General features: G+C 40.5%; 1 protein-coding gene across 10 annotated transcripts in view; it reads right to left on the bottom strand.

Moving 5' to 3' along the window:
• Positions 1–21,276, bottom strand: part of LOC122561717 (voltage-dependent calcium channel subunit alpha-2/delta-1) — a 661,591-nt gene that overhangs the window by 244,243 nt on the left and 396,072 nt on the right. For all 10 annotated transcript variants that reach the window (XM_043713760.1, XM_043713766.1, XM_043713767.1 and 7 more), the window contains one exon: positions 17,853–17,922. In XM_043713760.1, the coding sequence (XP_043569695.1) occupies positions 17,853–17,922 (70 nt within the window). The remainder of the gene's footprint in view (positions 1–17,852; positions 17,923–21,276) is intronic.

Here is a 21,276-nt window from a genome sequence, read left to right as displayed (position 1 = left end):
TACTGCTGGTCACAGGCCTCCAGTCTGAAAAGCAACCCTCCACCACCACCCTCTGTCTCCTACATTCAAAGTTAAGAATCAGACAACACCAAGTTATAGTCCAACAGGTTTATTTGGAAGCACTAGCTTTCAAAGCACCACTTCTTCATCAGCAGCTTATATCTGCTGTCCTACATTCAAGCCAGTTCTACATTCAAAAGGGTAGTTCTCCTTGTATTCCATGTGATCTAATCTTGCTAACCAGTCAACCATGAGGAACCTTGTTAAATGCCTTACTGAACTGCATATAGATCACATCTACTGATCTGCCCTCATCTTTGTTCCATCTTCAAAAAACTCAGTTAAGTTAGTGAGACATGGTTTTCCACACACAAAGCCATGTTGACTATCCCTAATTGGTCCTCATCTTTCCAAGTACATGTAAATGTCACCCTTCAGGATTCCCTTCAACAACATGCTCACCACCAATGTCAGGCTCACCAGTCTATAATTCCCTGGATTTTCCTTACCACCTTTTTAAAATAGTAGCCAACCTCCAGTCTTATGACAACTCGCCTGTGGCTATCGATGATACAAATATCTCAGCAAGAGGCTCAGCAATCTCCTCGCTAGCTTCCCACAGAGTTCTAGGGTACACCTGATCAGGTTGTGAGAATTTATCCACCTTTATGCATTTTAAGATATCCAGCACCACCTCCTCTGCAATATGGACATTTTTCAATATGCCACCATTTATTTCCCTAAGTTCTCTAGCTTCCATATCCTTCTCCACAGTAACCACTGATGCAAAATACTCGTTTAGTATCTCCCCCATCTCCTGCAGTTCTAAACAGAGGTGGCTTTGCTGATCTTTAAAGGGTCCTATTCTCTCTCAAGATACTCTTTTGTCCTTAATGTATTTGTAGAGTCCCTTTGGATTCTTCCTTTTAACCCAATTTGCTAAAGCCATCTCATGTCCCCTTTTTGCCCTCCTGACTTCCCTCTTAAGTATACTCCCACTGCCTTTATGATCTTCTATGGATTCACTCAATCCCTGCTGTCTTTACCTGACATATGCTTCCTTCTTTTTCATGACCAAAACTTCAAATTCCCCAGTCATCCAGCATTCCCTACATCTACCAGCCTTGCCCTTCACCCTAAAAGGAACATCCCGTCTCTGGACACCTGTTATCTTATTTTTGAAGGCTTCCCATTTTTCAGCTGTCCTTTTACCTCTGAATATTCATCCCTATTCAACTTTTGAAAATTCTTCCTCCAATTTAGAAATTTAACTTTTAGATCTGGTCTATCTTTTTCTATCACTATTGTAAAATGAACAGAATTATGATCACTAGTCCCAAAGTGGTTCCCCACTGACACCTCAGTCACCTGCTTTGCCTTATTTCCCAAGAGTAGGTCAAGTTTTGCTCCTTCTCTAGTAGGTACATCCACATACTGAACCAGAAACCTTTCTTGTACACACTTAACAAATTCCTCTCGATCTAAACCCTTTACAGTATGGCAGTCCCAGACCATGCTTGGAAAGTCAAAATCCCCTACCATTACCATCCTATTTCTCTGACAGATAACAGAGACCTCCTTACGGATTTGTTTCTCAATTACCTGCTGACTATTGGGCAATCTATAATACACTCCCGATAAGATGATCATTCCTTTCTTATTTCTCAGTTCCACTCAAACAACTTTTCTGAATGCATTCCCAGGACTACCCTCCCTAAGTACAGCTGTAATGTTATCACGAAACAAAAAGTCCACTGCCTCTCCTCTTTTGCCCCCTTTTCTATCCTTCCTATTGCTTGTATACCTTTGAACATTAAGCTGCCAGTCCTGTCCATCCCTGAGCCACTCTGTGCAGAGGAACCTCAATTATCCAAAGGACACGGGCAAGGAGTATTTTGTTTGGTTAGTCGAATCCTGGATAACATTGTTAGCCGAGCATTGGGACCTTGCGATCTTGTTCAGATAATCCGAATTTCAGTTAGTTGAAAGCCGGATAATCGAGGTCCTCTGTAATTGCTATGATATTCCAGTTTCATGTTTCTAACCATGCTCTGAGTTCACCTGTCTTACCAGTTAAACCACTTGAATTGAAATGCAACTTATTTTATCAGTCTTACCTCATTCTCTGCTTTGTCCCTACCTTCCCCGACAGTTTGACTTGCTTCTTTTCCCAAATGCACCAGTCTCAGACTGATCTCTTTTCTCACTGGGTCCCACCAACACCCCTCTTATAGTTTAAAGCCTCCCTAGCAGCTCTCGCAAATCTCCCCGGTCGTATATTAGTCCCTTCCAAGTCAGGCACACTCAACCCCAGAAGAGTAAAGTGACCTCTATACCGGTCACTTCTACCCCAGAAGAGATTCCAATGATCCAAAAATATGAATCCTTCTCCCCTGCATCAGCTCCTCAGCCACACATTCATTTGCTCTATCCTCCTGTTCCTACTCTCACTGGCACCAGGAGTAATCCAGACATTACAACCCTCAAAGACCTACTTTGTAAATTCCTGCCTAATGTCCTATATTCTCTCTTCCGAATCTCATCCTTTTCTCTTCCTAGGTCATTAGTTCCAATGTGTACAATGACTTCCTCCTAGTCCTTTGCCCCTTTGAGAATATTATACGCTTTCTCTGAGATATCATTGATCCTGGCACCAGGGAGACAACACCATTTTGACATTTGTCAGCCAGAAAAATGTATGTCTGTGTCTCTGACTGGAGCATCCCCTATCACAATTGATCACTTAGAATCTGGTGTACCCTTCGTTACATTAGAGGTAGTCTCGATACCAGAAATCTAACTGTCAGTGCTATATTCCCCTGAGAGTCCATCACCCCTACAGTTTTCAAAAATGCATACTCGTTTGAGATGGGGATAGTCATATGAGACTCCTGCACTACACTGGTGACTGTATTGGCGTCATCTCATGCTCCCAAGAGGAGGTTGAACAGTTCATCAGCTTCACGAACACTTTTCACCCTGACCTCAAGTTCACCTGGACCATCTCCGACACCTCCCTCCCCTTCCTGGACCTCTCCATCTCCAGTGATGACTCAACACAGATCTACTTCAAACCCACTGACTCCCACAGCTACCTGGACTACACCTCCTCCCACCCCCTATCCTGTAAAAATGCTATCCCTTATTCCCAACGCCTCCAAAGCATCTGCTCCCAGGAGGATTAATTCTACTCCAGAACATTCCAGATGGCCTACTACCTCAAGGACTGCAATATCCCCTCCCCCACGATCAACAATGGCCTCCAGCATATCTCCTCCACTTGCCGCACCTCCACCTTTGAACCCCACCACTCCAACCGCAACAAGGATAGAACACTCCCGTCCTCACCTTTCACCCCACCAACCTCCGGCCACACCACATCATCCTCCGCCATTTCTGCCACCTATAATCAGACCCCATCACCAGAGATACATTTCCCTCCTAACCCCTACCAGCATTCCACAGAGATCATTCCCTCGATGATTCCCATCAATCTACCCTCCACTCCCAGCACCTTCCCTTGCCCCCCAAGAGGTGTAAAACCTGTGCCCATACCTCCTCCCTCACCTTCGCCCAAGGCCCCGAAGGATTCTTCCACATCTGGCAGAGATTTTCCTGCACATCCAAACACCTCATCTACTGAGTCTGTTGCTCTCAATGTGGTCTCCTGTACATCAGGAAGACAGGACGCTAACTTGCGGAACCTTTCAGGGAACGTCGCTGGGACACATACACTAAACAACCCCACCGCCCTGGGGCTGAACACTTCACCCCCACCCCTTGCCACCCTGCCAAGGACAAGCAAGTCCTGGGTCTCCTCCACTGCCAAATCCTAGCCACCCAACGCCTGGAGGAAGAACACTTCATCTTCCACCGAGGGACTCTCCAATCCCATAGCATCAATGCCAATTTCACCAGTTTCCTCATCTCCCTTCCCCTTGAAGATTTGGATTCCCAGGAGGGTCCAGATGATTGGTCAAAGGAATCACTAGGAGTATGGTCTGTTTAAAGCAAGGTTACCAGTTTAATAAAACAAGGCAGCCTGGCGCAGATTTGTCCAGCAACACAGGTTAAAAGTTTCTGTGTTCCATAGAGAATATGCACAATTACTATTGAACAATAAGCAATTTTTATATGTTTTTTTTAAGAGACAGTACAGCCTTAATTACAAAGAAAGACCAATCAAATGGAATAAGGTGACATGATTGACAGCAGCTTAATCCAATGGTATTTCATGGGAAATGGTATTGTCTCACACACATCATCTCATACTCACAGTTCAAGGTCAGTTCAAGTGGTCAGTTACTGTCTTATGATTCATTTTATGAAGACACCATTGTCTGCTTTATCTTCTAATTTAGCTAACTCAGCAAAGCAGAAATGCAGGTTCACAGTGTCAAATCATAACTTGAAGCCATTTTGTTGTGCTATTGTAAATAACCTTATCCCAGTTCTAACCCTCCAGCTCAGCACCACCCTCTTGAACCTCTCCTACCTGTCCATCTTCCTTCCCATCTATCTGCTCCACCCTCCACTCCGACTTATCACCATCATCCCCCACCTTCATCCACCTATCACATTGCTAGCGATCTTCACTACAGCCCCATCCCTCTGACCTGCTGTCTTTTCCAGCGCCACACTTTTTGACTCCTACAGTACCTGCCTACCTCTCCTAAATTTCCGGAATGTAACCCATCTACCTGACTGTATCTGCAGCTTTTCTAAATTTATGTAACAGCCATCCATCACACCCCGAACTCCTGCAAATTCCTCATTGCCTCTAGCTGCCGCTCCATGCAAATTGATAGGATTTGCAACTAAGCACTTCCTGCAAACATAGTCATCAGTAACATGGAAACACTTTCTAAACTCCCACATCTGACGGGAAGAGCACATTACTAAAGGCCATCTTTGTACCTTAACAATCTACAGGCCCAGTTATTGATAATTATTTTGCCTTTCATTTTAAATAAATAGCAAATGGCACCAAACAATAAATCACCAAATAAAATTTTAAATTTTAACAGCCTCAAGTTTAGATAAATCATGCAAGCATTAAGTGCCAAAAATAGCTCCTCTGCAATTACACAAGGCTTGTGTCTCATGTTGTTTAATTCACAATATCATAAAACCTGGAAACAGGTAGAAAGGTTGAACTAGGACAATCAGCAGGTCAAGGCTGAGGCAATTTTAGCTCCCAGGCTTCATCTTCCACCCGGCCACCCCCACTTGCCCTCGAACCAGGTGGGAACAGTCTTTCAGGTGGCAGAAAATTGGGCAGCAACAAGTTAAGTCCCAGGGAGGGGGTTTCATAGAATAGAATAAAGTGTAGAAGCAAATCATTCATCCCAAGCCCACACCAACCCTTCAAAGAACATCCCACCATACAAAACTCCCCCACCGCCCCCACCCCCAATGACTCTGCATTTCCCATGGCTAATCCACCCAGCCTGCACATCCCTGAACACAACAGACAATTTAGCATGGCCAATCCATCTAACCTGCACATCTTTGGATTGTGGGAGGAAACCAGAGCACCCTGAGGAAACCTGTGCAGAGAATGGGAGAATGTGTGAGCTCCACGCTGTCACCTGAGACTGGAACTGATCACAGGACCCTGGCGCAGTGAGGCAACAGTGCTAGCCACTGAGCAACCGTGCCACTAAGGTATTTGTTTTTTCTTGATACCCATCTGGGTCACTCATGTTCAATAGGGCAGGAAGTTGCCATCTTTACCTGGTCTGGCCTAATATGTGACTGCAGACCCACTGCACTCTTGATTGTACAAAACAATGCTGACCTAGCCAGTGACACCCTTATCCCTTTAATGATTTTAAATAAAACGTCCATTGACTTTATTAAACTATGTTGCCCCTCAGCAAGTTCCAGCTTTAAACAACCAAACAAAAGCTCTGTTTGAGTCTAAGCCTATTTTAAAAGCTCACTGGAGAATGTCTGTGTGTTCAAATTGGGAAGTACAGATTTCTCAATTGCCCCCAGTCCAAACCCACAAGAAGCAACACGAAGTGTGGTAATGGAAAAGCACAGCAAGTCAGGCAGCTTCGAGGAGCAGGAGAATTGACAAAGGGCTTATTTATGCCTGGAACATCACTTCTCCTGTACCTCGATGCTGCCTGACCTGCTATGCTTTTCCAGCACCTCACTCATCGACTCTGATCTCCAGCATCTGTGGTCCTCACTTTCTCCCACAAGAAGCAGCAAAAAATGAATAAGATTTGTCATGGCGGTTTGCTAATTGTCCCTGAAATTGTATTGCAGCAGCCTGGGAATAGCAAGGATAGCATTTAAATTACCTTCTTAAGAAAGGAAAATTTAATTCTATCAATTCTAATAACATAAATTGCAATTATCTGCAATGTTACTTTGCAACTAAATTAAAACAAAAACCTGATCTTGCAAAACTCCAAAATTTAAACAATAGCAGTGAGCTTTAATTTCATTTAAAACACACTGTTAAATGCTAGTATTTGTAGCAACTGATGATATCTCCCATGAACGCTGGACGAAGAAGATTCCCACACAGAAGCAGAAATCAAAGGGATTGAGTAGCACGAGCTGACCTGGTGTTTTATACAAAGTGTTATGTTGCAAATGTAGATCCAGTTAGTGGAATGGATGTTTCTAGATGAAACTCTATTATTAAAATCCAGCACTATTAGGTCAAAATTCAACCAGCTATATCTCCCTATATGAGTCACCCATTAATTTCTTAGAAGTGTGCCTTAATTTCACCTATTGAGATTCAATATCACACTTCTGTGTTAAGTGCTCCTGGATGTGCTACTATGATGAAATGTATTCTTAAAGAAGCCTTCTGTTCTGATATTATACAGATGCTTATATAACGTAAGTATACTTTTATATGTCTCACTTATTTGGCTAAATTAGGAACTGTGAACTTTATTTTCAATTTTAATTGCTAAAAATTGTGATGCATGCTGGACAATGATACGTATTTTAAATTTCTGGATTACTTGGTTTGATAATGATCCTAAAAACCAGGAACTGTAAATTTTAATATTTTTTAATTATGAAAACTGAGATCCATGAAGCAAGACATTAATCTATGAATAACTGAGGAATCTTAGATTTTCCAGTTTAAATTCACACTTCAAGTCAAGCTCAAAGTGATGCAGTCAAGTTTGGAAACATTGCAGGGAATTCTGAAAAATTTAAACTATTCTGAAAAGGGTCCAATTAGACTAGAAAGTAGCAAATATGACTCCTCTATTCAGAAAGGAGGGAGACAGGAAGCAGCAAATGCAGGTTAGAAAGTTTAACATCTGTCACAGGAAAATTGGTAAGATTATGCAGGAAGTTACTGCAGGACACTGAGAAAATTACAACGCAGTAAGGTACAGTCAACATGGTTTTGTGAAAGGAAAATCATGTTAGACTAATTTATTGGAGTTCTTCGGAAAAAAAATGCAATGTGTACGAAGTGGTACACATGGGAATGCTCTACATAGAGTTCCTGAAGGTATTTGTCAAGGTGCTGCTTCAGAGGCACTTCTATAAAATCAGAGCTCCTGGTGTAGGTTGTGATATATTACCATGGAGAAAGAATTGATTAGCCAACAGAGAATACAGAGTAGGGATAAATGGGTCATTTTCATGTTGCTAAGATGTTATAATGGGCATGCTACAGGGATCAGTGCTGAGGCCTCAACTATTCACAATTTATATTCATGGATTTGGATGAAGGGACCAAATTTGTTATTCCTAAAAATGCTGAGCACACAGACATAGGCAGGAAACTAAATTTTGAAAAGCGCACAAGGAGTCTTCAAAGGGATACAGATAAGTTAGGTGTGGGCAAAAATGTAACAAATGAAAAAATATTTCAGAGGGAATCAGGTGCCCTGGTACATGAATCACAGAACGCTATTCACCGACCAAGGTGTATGCAGCAGAGCTGGATGGATACAGCAGGATAAAAGGACAGATGTGGAGGAATGCAAGCAGGATGTGAAAGGAGAGCTGGAGACATACCAAGAGGATGGATTTTCAGAGGGAGTCTTAATGGAAAGTGATGAAATTGAAGGTTTAGTTTATGTCAATAGGTTTCAAGGGTAAACATTCAATTGTTTGGAGTAACATATACTAAAAAGGATGGTTGTAGTTGTTGTTCAGTGGGGAGTATTGTTGAACAGAGAGACCTAGGCATTCAGCTACATAGATTTTGGAAAGTTGCGTCACGGGTAGACATAGTGGTTAAGAAGGCATTTAGCACCCATGCTTTCATTGCACAGACCATGGTGGGCGGCACGGTGGCACAGTGGTTAGCACTGCTGCCTCACAGCGCCAGAGACCCGGGTTCAATTCCCGCCTCAGGCAACTGACTGTGTGGAGTTTGCACGTTCTCCCAGTGTCTGCGTGGGTTTCCTCCGGGTGCTCCGATTTCCTCCCACAGTCACAAAGATGTGCAGGTCAGGTGAATTGGCCATGCTAAATTGCCCTTAGTGTTAGGTTAGCGGTATGGGTGGGTTGCGCTTCGGTGGGGCGGTGTGGACTTGTTGGGCCGAAGGGCCTGTTTCCACACTGTAAGTAATCTAATCTAAGTAATCTAATCTAATCTAATCATTGATATAAGAGTAGTCATGTTGAGGTTGTACAGGAAATTGGTGAAGCCATTTTTGCAATACTGTACACAGTTCTGGTCACCCTACTATAGAAATGATATTATTAAGTTGGAGAGGGTTCAAAAAAAATTTAACAGGATGCTGCTGAGACTAGAGGGTTTGAGTTTTAAGGAGAGGCTGGATAGGCTGGGACTTTTTTCACTGGAGCGTAGGAACTGGAGGGTTGACCTCAGAGGTTTATAAAATCATGAGGGGCTTAGATAAGGTAAAGAGCAAAGGTCTTTTCTGCAGGGTGGGTGTGTTCAAAACTGGGGGCATATTTTTAAGATGAAAGGAAAAATATTTAAAAGAAACCTGAGGGGCAACATTTTCACACAGAGTGGTTGGTATGTGGAATGAACTGTCAGAGGAATTGGTAGATTCAGTTACAGTTACAACATTTAAAAGACATTTGGGCAGGTACATAAATAGGAAATGTTTAGAGGGATATTGGCCAAATGCAAACAAGTTGGACTAGGTTGGTTTGGAAAACTTGGTCGGCATGGATGAGTTGGACCAAAGAGTATGTTTCCATGCTGTATGACTCTATCTCAGTCCCAGAGCATTGCTGCAGGAGTTGCATCTTTTTCTTTATAAGATAGGAACAGCATTGGCAATGTGAGGATTTACTGGCTAGCCCTGACTGTGTTTGAACTGAGTGTGTGGTTGACCATTTCTGAGGACTTTTAAAAATCAACCACAATGCAGTGGATCTGGAGTCACACGTCAGGCAGACCAAGTAAGGTTGGCAGATTTCCTTCCCTAAAGGACATTTATGAACCAGATGGGTTTTTACATTAAGGTACACTATCGGTCATTGTCACCAGCACAGAAACTAGATTCATATTCTCATTTTTTTATCACTTGAGTTTCAATTCTATGGTGGGATTTGAATTAATGGCCTCAGAAAAATAGCCTGGACCCCTGCATTATTAGTCAGTGATTTCACCACTATTCCTCGGTCTTCCCCCTTCCCTGGTTTCTCAGAGTAGCATTGTAGTCCCAACTATCTTCTGCTTTATCAATGACCTTCCTTATCATAAGATTAGAAGTGGAGATATTCATTGATGCTTCCATAATGTTTAGCATGATTTGCAACTTGTCTGATACCGAAGCAGCCTCTGTCTGTGTGCAGAAAGGTCTGGAAAATATTCAGGCTTGGGCTAATGATTAGCAAGTAATTATCACACCACAATGGTCTTATGACCATTTCCAACAAGAAATAATCTAACCATCTGCAATTAACATTTAATAATATTACCATGACAGAATCCTCCACTGTTCGTTCACCATCCCGGAGTCAAAATCTTGGAAATTCTTATCTAATAGCACTGTGGGGGTGTACCCACACCAGACAGGCTGCAATGGTTCAATATGGCTGCTCACTAGCACTGTCTCAATGGCAATGACAGATGGGTAACAAATGCTGGCTTAGCCAATGATACCCACATCCTTGAATAAATAAAGAAATGTTGCATTTTCAATCTGATCATTTTCTTGTGAGGCACAAAGTGTGGAGTGTGGTTGGCTTGACCCTAAAATGTCCAGCTGAACAAATGTGCAAAATCATGTGATTGTTTTTTCCTCTCACATACAAAGGTTAGCATGAATGGAACTTAACTGACTCAGCTCGGATACTAGCCTCTACACTTTTAGCATTATTAAATCTCTGGGCCTCAGAGGTGGTAGATACACAGGGGTCCTTCACTTTGCCACATGGTGGAAGTGTATGTAGATACAGAACCATAAGCAGCTAAACCATCTGTGGAAATGTACCAATATTAAAAGCAATACTTTTCCCTTATTAACCCTGCAGACAGCTGAGGTGACTGAGCTACTGGGTCAAAGCTCAACTGATGTAGGGTGTCAGCAAGATGATGAAACGGATGAGGGTTCAGATGTTTAGTGAAGGCGTTGGGGTAAAACTTTCTTATGGTCTAATTATTGCAAATAGCCTGGTTCTAACAGTTCATGGAATTGCCTTTGGAAGGGTTCATTCAACCATGGGCCATGCAACCAGGGAAGCAGCCCAGAAGGATAAAGGTGGGAGGAGTCGGTTGTGATGCATTAATCAGTGTGACCAGAATACGTAGATTCATACAGTGCAGAAAAGGCATTTCGGCCCATGGAGTCTGCACCAACATCACTACCACTAAATGTGTGCTAATCCCAGTGTCCCGCACTTGTCCCATATCCTTGAATGTTATGATATTTGAAGTACTCATACAACTATTTTTTAAAGGTTGCCAAGTTTCCAGCCTCCACTACCTTCCCAGGAAGTACATTCCAGATTCCTGACACCTGCGGAGTGAAAATCTTTTTCAAATCCCCTCTGAATCTCCTGCCCCTTACCCTAAAATGATGCCATCTCGTCATTGACCCTTCATACAAGTTACTCTCTATTCACCCTGCCCACACCCCTCTTAATCTTATACCCCTCAATCATGTCCCCCCTCAGTTTCCTCTGCTCTAAAGAAAACCATCCAAGCCTCTCTAGTCTCTTATCGCTCAATTTCTCCATCCCAGGCGACATTCTGGTGAACCTCCTCTGACCTCCTCAAGTGCTATCACATCCTTCCTGCAGTGAGGTGACCAGAACTGCACACAGTACCCCAGTTGTGGCCTGACCAATGCTCTGTACAACTCCAACATTACCTCTTTGCTCTTATACTCTGTGCCATGACTGATGAAATCAAGTGTCCCTTATGCCTTCTTAGCTACCTTATTCACATGCTCTGTCGACTTCAGGGATCTGTGAATAATCACCCTCTGTTCCTCTAAGCTACCCAGTGTACTGCCATTCACTAAATACTCCCTAATCTGGTTTCTTCCAAAATGGATTACCTCACACTTATCAGGGTTAAATATCATCTGTCACCAGTCTGCTCAACCCATTATATCTTCCTGTTGCCTACAGTGATCTTCTTTGCTATGAATCACTCTACCAATCTTTGTGTCGCCTGCAAATTTGTTTAATATTCCGCCCACATTTTCATCTATATATTTTATGTTTGTAACAAACAATGAGGGTCCCAGTACTGATTCGTGTGGTACACTGCTGGACACCAGGCAATAGTCACTTACACAGCCTTCTACCAATACCCTATGTGACCTATTATTCAGCCAGTTTCTGATCCATCTCATCAAGCTTTCCTTAATTCCATGTCCTTTAACCTTCTCAATCAGTTTTCCATGTGGGACCTTGTAAAAATCTTTGCTAAAATCCATGTAAACTGAACTTTCCCCATCCATACAGTCGATCACATTTCCAAACAATTCTAACAATTTGTTAGGCCTCCCTCTGACAAAGCCACGTTGACTATCCCTAATTAACCCATGCCTTTCTAAGTGGATATTATTTCAATCCTTCAGAATTTTCTCCAACAGGAAATACACTTGGTTCTTCATTCTAAAATGTTTCCATAAGTCTGTGAAGGTCAAAACAGCAATAACCGCCTTCATACCATTGTGTTCTTTGAGTCTCATAAAAATAATGTAACAAAAAGAAACAATCTCAATATCTAAGCTGAGAATTTCAGATGGTGCCTCTGACCTTCTTGAAAATGTTTGGTGACATTTTCTGCAAACTCTCAACGTCTGTATCACATCAGCCATCACCACTCTAACAAATCCACCTAGGATGTGTTATGAAGATATGGGCACACTGTACCTTAAAAAGAGAGTTAAAAGCAACAGAACTGCCTGACACAGGACCAAGTGTCCTGAAAAAAGATATAATGTAACCTTTTGGTCCAGCAGTTAGGGTAGCTGGTTGCCTGGAGACAAAAACAGATTTGTTTAAATTGTACCCTGAAAAATACCAAACTCCAATCCAGTTTGAATTTAGTGTATTGACAATCTTAAGAGCCAATGACACAATCCAATGCTTTGGGAGTACAAGACCAGGGAAAATTGAACAGTTGGGTGGACAACTGCTAAGCCACCAGCATGTAAAGAGACTGCCCAAAAATAGCTCTCTTAAAAGGTACCTTTATCGATCAGTAACATGTGAAGCAGAATGCCCAAGAAGAAGACAGGAATACAGAGAAAACAGAAATGTGCCTGGTTTTGAGATAAAAAGTTTTGTTTAGTAAATCTTAAACAGGAGTTTTATCTGGCTAATATTATACAGGGGAAGGTAAAAGATAGGTTAGAGGGAGGAGTTGTAAATAGTTGCTAGTTAATTATTCTCTATTATACTTTAAAAAATAAAGTTTTAAATTTGTACTTTAAATAGTGCTTCACCTCAAACTTTTACAGATTACTGCACAGGATAAATCTTTTCTGTGTTGCTGGTTTAAATTAAGCAGGAGGGTTTACCCCATGTCATAACAGGTGTCAAGAAGTCAGTTAATTTTGCCATGGTGCAAATATTTAAGTCAAATTTCAAAGATAATTATAGTTTAAACTAATATAATTCAATCTCCGGTGAAGCAGTTTGAGTACAAATTTGATTATTTGTAGGTGCCAAATAGATTTGATGGTAATTCGTGCGACTGTTGCTACAGAAGCAGGTAATTGGTTCACTGTAATGAAAAGGCAATAATTACAGAATGAAACTGGGTCTACACTTCCTGGGCTGTCTCCTTTTGGAACATCATAGCTGCCAATCAGAAATATGCAGCAACAAGTGCTCAGCAAGGTAACATTAGAGGAGATGATATATTTGAAAGTGTTGCTCATGACCAATAGCTAATCCAAGCGGTCTCAACTTTGTGTGTATCAATGGCAACATTGAACAACACCTTGATTTCTCTTAGCCCTATCCCACATTCCAGTAGTGCACATACATCAGCAGAATATTAGTGGAATGTAACCCTCAGTTCCCCTATTTGCTACAGAACCTGGTCAACATGATTAAAATAACTTTCTGATTGTGAACACCAAAGCTATTGCATCAGTTGACTAAACCACTCTTAGAAAAGAAGGGGATAGAATGCTTACAAGGTGTGTTTGAGGGCCAAACAGAAAATCTTCAGAAAGTATTAAACTAGCTTGCACTTTTCCTTCTTCAGTAAACTTTTTTTTTGCAATTGTTTTAACTGTTAATGAACAATTTCTTCTTACTTACCGAGTCTAGAATTAAGAGGTTTTATCAAGCATGCCACTCATCAGTTGAAACATGCTACACCTTTTCTTTCAAGTTCCCCTTTAAGGTAACTTTCATCTGAATTTTAGGGCAGACTGTAGCGGTTCAAGAAGACAGCTCACCACAACCTTCACAAGGACAACTCGGGATGGGCAATAAAAGCTGGCCCAGCCAGCAGTATCCACATCCCACGAATAAATAAAAAAGATATTTGACTCAAAACACATTACAAAACAAACTTTGACTGCAAAACCTCAAAAGTGCATCAAACTGCTAATTATGACTTTTCTCTATATTGTACATTGCTGGAGATCTATGCATTTGTCTTAATATTAGATTGAATAACAATGAAAGGTCACCACTGCCTATACTGCATCTTCCATCCCAGGAGTTTGAGAATTTTAATTTCTTAAGCAGCTGAAGCAAGAGTAATTCTTAGGTCTATGAAATGGTTTAAAAAAAGATGTTTAACCAAATAACTCAAAATTATGTTTGAGTACTGTAATTAAATGTGATATTTTTCACTGTAGGTATACTAATGTGTTCTAACATACTGTGCAATTAAAATGACTAGGTCAGGCATTCTGCTCCAGATCCTAATGCAATTTGCATAAGATTTCCTAGCAACATTTTTATGCTTCACAGAAATCCAAACTATAAGTTAAAAAGCATCCATTGAGCGGTTGTGAGACAAAGAACGTGGCACTGTGGCAGAAAGCCAATATAGTCTCAGGTGGCCCAAGTAGGTTGTTCATTATATTTGATTGACACTCACACCTTAGCAAGGCATTAATTAATGGTTAATGCCTGCAGATTTCTACACTTTCACCCACACAAATCTCATAGAAACTGGCAGAAAAGAAGCATGTTGGACATTCCATTGACAGATATACCTTCACTATCTCTGAGTTATAACGTTTCATTTTATACTTTCACTGTCAAAAATATATTTTGCCTTTTTTGTTTATTTTCATTCTCTTTTGGTCACCCTGGACAGGATGCTATTTTTGTATCAGGCTGTGAGGATTCAGGCAATTGCTGCCCGGCTTGTATTAATTCTACTCCTAATGCATAAATACATGGTATCACACATCAGAAACCACAAAACCTCCTATATGACAAATGTACAGTCTAATGACTGAACTGCGACAAAGCAACAGAATTTACTGACATTCTCTCATTGCTTCAATTAGACAACCATTCTGAATAGACTGAAGGAGACTGTAAGATGGATTTCTATAAACTAATACACCCTGCTGAACATAAAGCTTTTTAAATGAAGTGTTTTTCCTTCATTGTTGAGGAGGCATGAGAGAAATAGAGCAAGAAATGATGGTTCCCTACATGGGAGAATAGCATATGCCAAGTCATTGATACTCCTTCATACATGTTGGTGTAATCTACATTATTACTTTGAGAGACAATGTGGTTGACTCTTAATCTTCTGGGTAATTAGGGATGAGAAATAAATGCTGGATTAGCCAGCAAAGGCCACATCCCATGAACAAACTTAAAAGTATGTTTGGAAGGTTGAATGTTAACTTGTGTTAACACAGGTCAAACAGCAGGTCAACAATCCTACTTTCTGACTGGGAAACATAAAATCAATACCACATAAAAAAAAACCCATGGATGGCAGGAAGAGATACAATATTTTTCAATTGCAAACTAATTTCCATGGAGGTCACTTATATTGCCATTTCTACAGAGAGATAACAGCCCCATTAATTTTGTTGTCAAAATAATAGTGAGGCTGAAGCATTCTTCATTATTTTTCAGTTCTGAGGAAGGGTCACCGGACCCGAAACATTAATTTCTCTTCATAGATCCTACAGACCTGCTGAACTTTTCCAGCAACTTCTGTTTTTGTCTTTGATTTACAGCATCCACAGTTCGTTTGCCTTTTAAACTCCTGAGCACTATCGTATATAAGGGTAAAGGCAGCAGATACATGGGATTCCCAACCACTCTCAAATTGCCCCCCACGTTAGTCATCTAGACTTGAAAATTCTGGGTCAAAATCTTGGAGTTCCCTCCCTAACAGCTATGTAGATCTTCTGACAGCACATGGACAGGAGTGGTTCAAGAAGGCAGCTCCTGAGCACATTCTCAAGGGCAATTAGGAATGAATAGTAAATGCTGATCCAGCCAATGATGTTCATATCCCAGGAATGAATTTTAAAAACTTTTTAGCTCAGGTTATTGTTATGTAATTGAGCTGCATTAGCGAAGCTGAAGTTGCATTAAATAATTAAGCAATTAAAAGATTAAATCACATCCACCTTATTATTATGAGCATGCATTTGCACTTTCCTTTATTTGCTGACAAGGTTTTGCAACAAACTCTATCAGCTAATGAAAGCATGAAGGAAACTGGCTTGGCACAGCTTCTGAACTTAACATGACAATACACACCACTTTGGCACTCTGTGTGAGCAGCTATACCTGTACATGTTAGCTCCTGATAAGCAATTGCTCAAAGTAATCTCTACCAAACATGTACATCAGCATTTAGAGCTGTATATTCAGACTGTCGATGCGTTGAATGAAGAAACAGAATATCAAAGTGAATAAAAACTCTTTTTGTTCTTATCTTTACAGTTCACGATGAATATCGTTGTGAAAATGAGACTCATGTTTTAGGAGTGCAACTTTATGTTTGGAGGCACGTTTTAGATGAATGATAATGGAAGCACTTGGATTAGGAGACCAATAAACAGACCTTGAGTAACTGTAATTCAAAGGACAGCCTGTGTATTTTTAAGAAGTCAGAGCTGGAAGAGGGAAACAATAAACAAAAAAGTGGTCTTTTTTTTAGCTTGACAATGGAACCAGTGATTCTGTCGAGATTGCAATTATTCTGGAGACATAAATTTTTGGACCCCAGAATCAAAGTGATTTTTGGCAGATAAAGTTAGTTAGTCGAAATTTACATCTGGGACATCCCAGGTGGGCCATGTTGCTTGCTGATAGATAGATAGATAGATACAGGGAGCTTTTTGTGTCCCTGGGTTTCCCTTGTATGATATCTCAAAGAAATAGGAGTTGGTGTTGGACCCACGAAGTAGCTTAGAGATGAGCAAAAGGAAAGAAATCTGGCAGGAGCTGTAGACCATGAGCAAAAAGCCATCAGAAACTGAGGATGTTTTCTGATTTTGGAGTCACTGAACAAGAAAGTAGTGAGGCCAATCCTGAAGCTGGGATGTCCATGATCATGAGCTGCTTAAGCAGTTGGCCACATTATAGGATGCTGGCAGAAGGATCCCAAGAAATCTCACAGCTTGAAGAATAGCAGGAACACTGAGAAGAATCAAAGTTACTGCCTGGAATCTGTAGCTCACCTTGGTTTGGTTCCAAGAGAAGTGGAGAAAACCTCAAAATCCTAAAAAGTAGAGGGAAACTCTCAGATGGAAATAAACTAAAAATGGGGCGTGTCCTGGTATGCTTTTAAAATTTATAGTTTAAACATTTTATGAAATTTAGTGTTAAGTTAGCAGCATTTAATTTGTTTAGCTCGTGTAAACAGTTTACTTTAAAATGTGAAACTGAAAGTTTGAAATTCTCTTTTAAAGTTACTGGGCTCCCTCAAAATCATAGCAATATGATAACTATGGATAGTCACTTCTAACTTTTAAGTTTACTGTATCAACTCAAATATTTCTTTTACTTTCTTATACCTTTTTATAAATAGCATTCAGTGCTCCAGGATGGAAGCCAATGACTAATGTCATTACAAATGTTATTAAATGATTTCACGACAGCAATGGTGACATCAGTGAATGACAAAACCAGAGGCTGAGGCTAATGCACAGGGATGAAGGGTTCAAAACCCATCATGGCAGCTGATGTAATTTAAATTAATTTAACAAAATATGGAATTGTAAGAGTGTCTATGTAATGGTGACCATGACAATTATGTTTGATCCTCATAAAAATCCATCTAGCTCACTAATAACCTTTCGATTAGATACTTGGTTTGGTCTATACATTACTCCAGACCCACATTATTAAGGTTAACTGCCTATAGACAAGGTCTCATAAACCAGTCAGGGACAAGCAGGGATGGGCAACACATGCTAGCTTGCCAAATGCCTACATCCCCTCACTGAAGCAGCACTTACCATGGTCTTCTCCGAACATCATACAAGTCGATCCTATTGGCAGTCTTTGTTAGATCAACCCATGGCGATGCTGGAAGTAAAACAAAAGATTGAACTTGATTGGAGCTATTGATTAAAGAAACGTCCAATAAATCTACAGAATTTACCAAAGAAACTGATCAAAAATGCAACCTAAAAAAACGTCATTAAATAAGGAAGTATGCTTTATTGTAAATCAATAAACCAACTTACAAAAATGACCATAGATAAGCATATTGATAATGAAGGAGGGTAGAGGGCTACATTCATTGTTTATCATTCATGCTAGGCTTAGGTTAATTTGAGATGATTTGCAACACTTAGTTAATTGTAAATGTTGCAAACCAGTGCAAGAAATCATTCCATATCAGTCTCAGAATGGATTTGATAAGTCACCCTACAGTGGATAAAGGAATCAGTAATGAAAATTTGAAGTCCTTTTTCCAAATTCTCTTCTCTGTACATCAGTGTGGTCATACAGAATTTGAAGTATTCATGTTATACTTGTGTCAAGTGATTCCTGATGAAGGGCTCTGACCCAAAATGTCGACTCTCCTGCCCCTCGGATACTGTCTGACCTGCTGTCTATCCAGCACCACACTCTCAACTACATTTTGACTAAACCCGTTTAAAGAAAGCAATGCTGGCAATTAAATACTGAAAACACAAAATGCTGGAGATTCTTCATCCGTGCATCGAGACTCAAAACATTAGCTTGTTTTCTCTCCATGAATGCTGCCTGACCCACTATGACCTTCAAGCATCTTTTGTTTACAGCACAGATTCCAACATCTGCAGTATTTGCTCCTACATTGTGTTTAGCTGATAGTTAAATAACCTTTTATTAATGCAGTTTGTAATTTCATAAGATGAAATGAACCATAGAAGGTTACAACCCAGGATGAGGCCACAAAAACCTCTGTGCCTATACCAGCTCTCTGCAAGAACAACTCATCTGGTCCATTTCGGGTTGTACAGATTTGAACCGCTGTAAGATTTATGTAAGAGCCAGCAAGATAATCCTGCTCCCGGTCTCTTTGCTGTAGCTCTGGAAACTTTTCTCTCTTCATATAGAAAGATGGAAACATAGAAATTAAGTGCAGGAGTAGGCCATTCAGCCCTTTGAGGCTGCACCACCATTTAATACGATCATGACTGATCATGCAATTTCAGTGTCCCATTCCCACTCTTTCCCATACCCCTTGATCCCTTTAGCTGCAAGGACCATGTTCAGTTCCCTTTTGAATATATCTAACAAACTGGCCCCAACAGCTTCCCATGGAGAGAATTCCACAGGTTCACAACTCTGAGTGAAGAAATTCTTCCTCATCTCAGTCCTGAATGGCTTACCCCTTATTCTTAGACTGTGACCCCTAATTCTGGACTTCCCCAACTTTGGGAACATTCTTTCTACGATGAGCCTGTCCAGTCCCACAAGGATGTTCTATGTTTCTATGAGATTCTCCCCTTATTCTTCTAAATTTCAGCATGTGCAAGCTCAGTCGAACCAGTCTTTTCTCATATGTCAGTCCTACCATCCCAGGAATCAGTCTGTTGAATCTTCGCTGGACTCCCTCGATAGCAAGAATGTCCTTCCTCAGACGTGCAGACCAAAACGCGCACAATACTCAAGGTGTGACCTTGTGTGAATATAATTATTCAATTTTCTTTTGAGACACTATCTTCACCACATTCTTAGGCAATGTATTCCACTTCCACACTATTTGCTGCATATTTTCCCAATGTCACCATTGCTTCTTTTACAAAGCCCCTTAAATCAGTGTCCTCTGGTTCCTAATCCTTCTTGCAGCAGGAAGCATTTGTCTCTGTCTATTTTTTCCAGACCCCTCATGACTGGGAACACCTGTAACAAATCTCCTCTCAACCTTCTCTTCTCCCAGAACCATCATCCTCCTCTCTCAGGAGAAAACCCTTCTCTAATCAATCCACAAAGCTGAAGTTCCTTATCCTTGGAGACATTCTAAAGAATCATCTGTGCACCCTTTCTCTAGCAAACACTAAATATACGCAGGCATAACTTTACTACAGGACAGGAAAGTCAATGAGGACAAATATATCTGTCTCCTTCTATCAGAGCAATTCACCAGTCTCTCTTCACCAAATCACTCAATCACTTTTCTTGCCAAGACCACCATTAAGTATCATTAGACTGTTTGTTTCAAAGACTTTCTTTCATCACATATTCTTTGATAGGAAGAAGTCACTTCCTACCTCCTAACTGTTAAATTGTCCTTCCAAAGTATTTGAACTCTACCATTGTGAATATCAGTGATTAATCTCCTCTATCAAACAGCCAGCACAGAAGGAGGCCAAATGATCCATTATGCCTTCTCAGTTCCTTGGTCGAGCTTTCCAATTAGTCCCTCTCACTGCACTTTCTTCATCACACTAAGTTGTTTGCTTCCAAGTATTCATCCAATTCTCTCTCTCTCTCTCTCCTTTTTTAATGATACATCTAACAAAGTGAACTTGCACAGCTTCCTGAACTTTAAATCCTACATTTGATTCCTAATTTGTGGAACCACTTGGCTCCTAGCTATTGTAGGCCACTGTAATTTCACTTTAAGATTTAAAAGTCAAAATTTACCATTGTGAGACCGCACTGATAAGAAAAACATTTTTACTCTCGATGATTTTTTCAAAAGTCACAACTACTTTATTTTCCATTTCATTTGAAGGTTGTAATGACCGAAGACCTGATGTAACCTGTGATATCAAAAGCCAAAGGTATCAACATTGAAAAACCTTTGTAGTTATTTGCCTCCATTCTCAAGTCCCAATTTCATTTACACAAACAAGGAGTACATAGCTTCAGCTGCACTTTCCTTTCATAAGTACATATGCATTATGTATGATAACAACACATTTGTGCAACCACATATTACAAAAATACTGTTTTGAAGAGAACAGTCATATTTTCACTGTATAATGTTAGAAATTTGCAGTGTTCTCCAAATGCTGTTGCAGTGATAGTGTGGTAGAATGTATTATACCCTTCCCACCATACCTACCTCACAGATTATTTAATTATTTTAATTATTTTATTTATTTTGTTCGAAGACTAATTTTTGCATTTGCTGGAAAAGAATGGGATAGGTTGGGTGAGTGCAATGAGATCTTAAATATTTTTCATGCACTGGGTTTATAATTTCTTTGCAGCAAGCTCAGAGGAACTCTTCTGCAATGGCAATTGATTCTTAATTGTAGTCATGACTAGACATTTAAATTGGCAAATATTAAAGTTACACAACCTGGTAACACTCTAAGCCAGCCAGTGCCACCCACGTATCACAAAATGATTATTTTTTTAAAAATCTGTCAGTTGAAAGTCGCACCTTGAAACAGAGGTTTTCATCAATTGAAACCTAATCTGAGACCTCCTCTT

This window comes from Chiloscyllium plagiosum, chromosome 23 (genome assembly GCF_004010195.1).
Source record: "Chiloscyllium plagiosum isolate BGI_BamShark_2017 chromosome 23, ASM401019v2, whole genome shotgun sequence".
In the NCBI taxonomy this organism is placed as follows: Eukaryota; Metazoa; Chordata; class Chondrichthyes; order Orectolobiformes; family Hemiscylliidae; genus Chiloscyllium; species Chiloscyllium plagiosum.
Note: the sequence above shows the minus strand (reverse complement) of the source record. Positions and strands in the feature narration are given on the sequence as shown.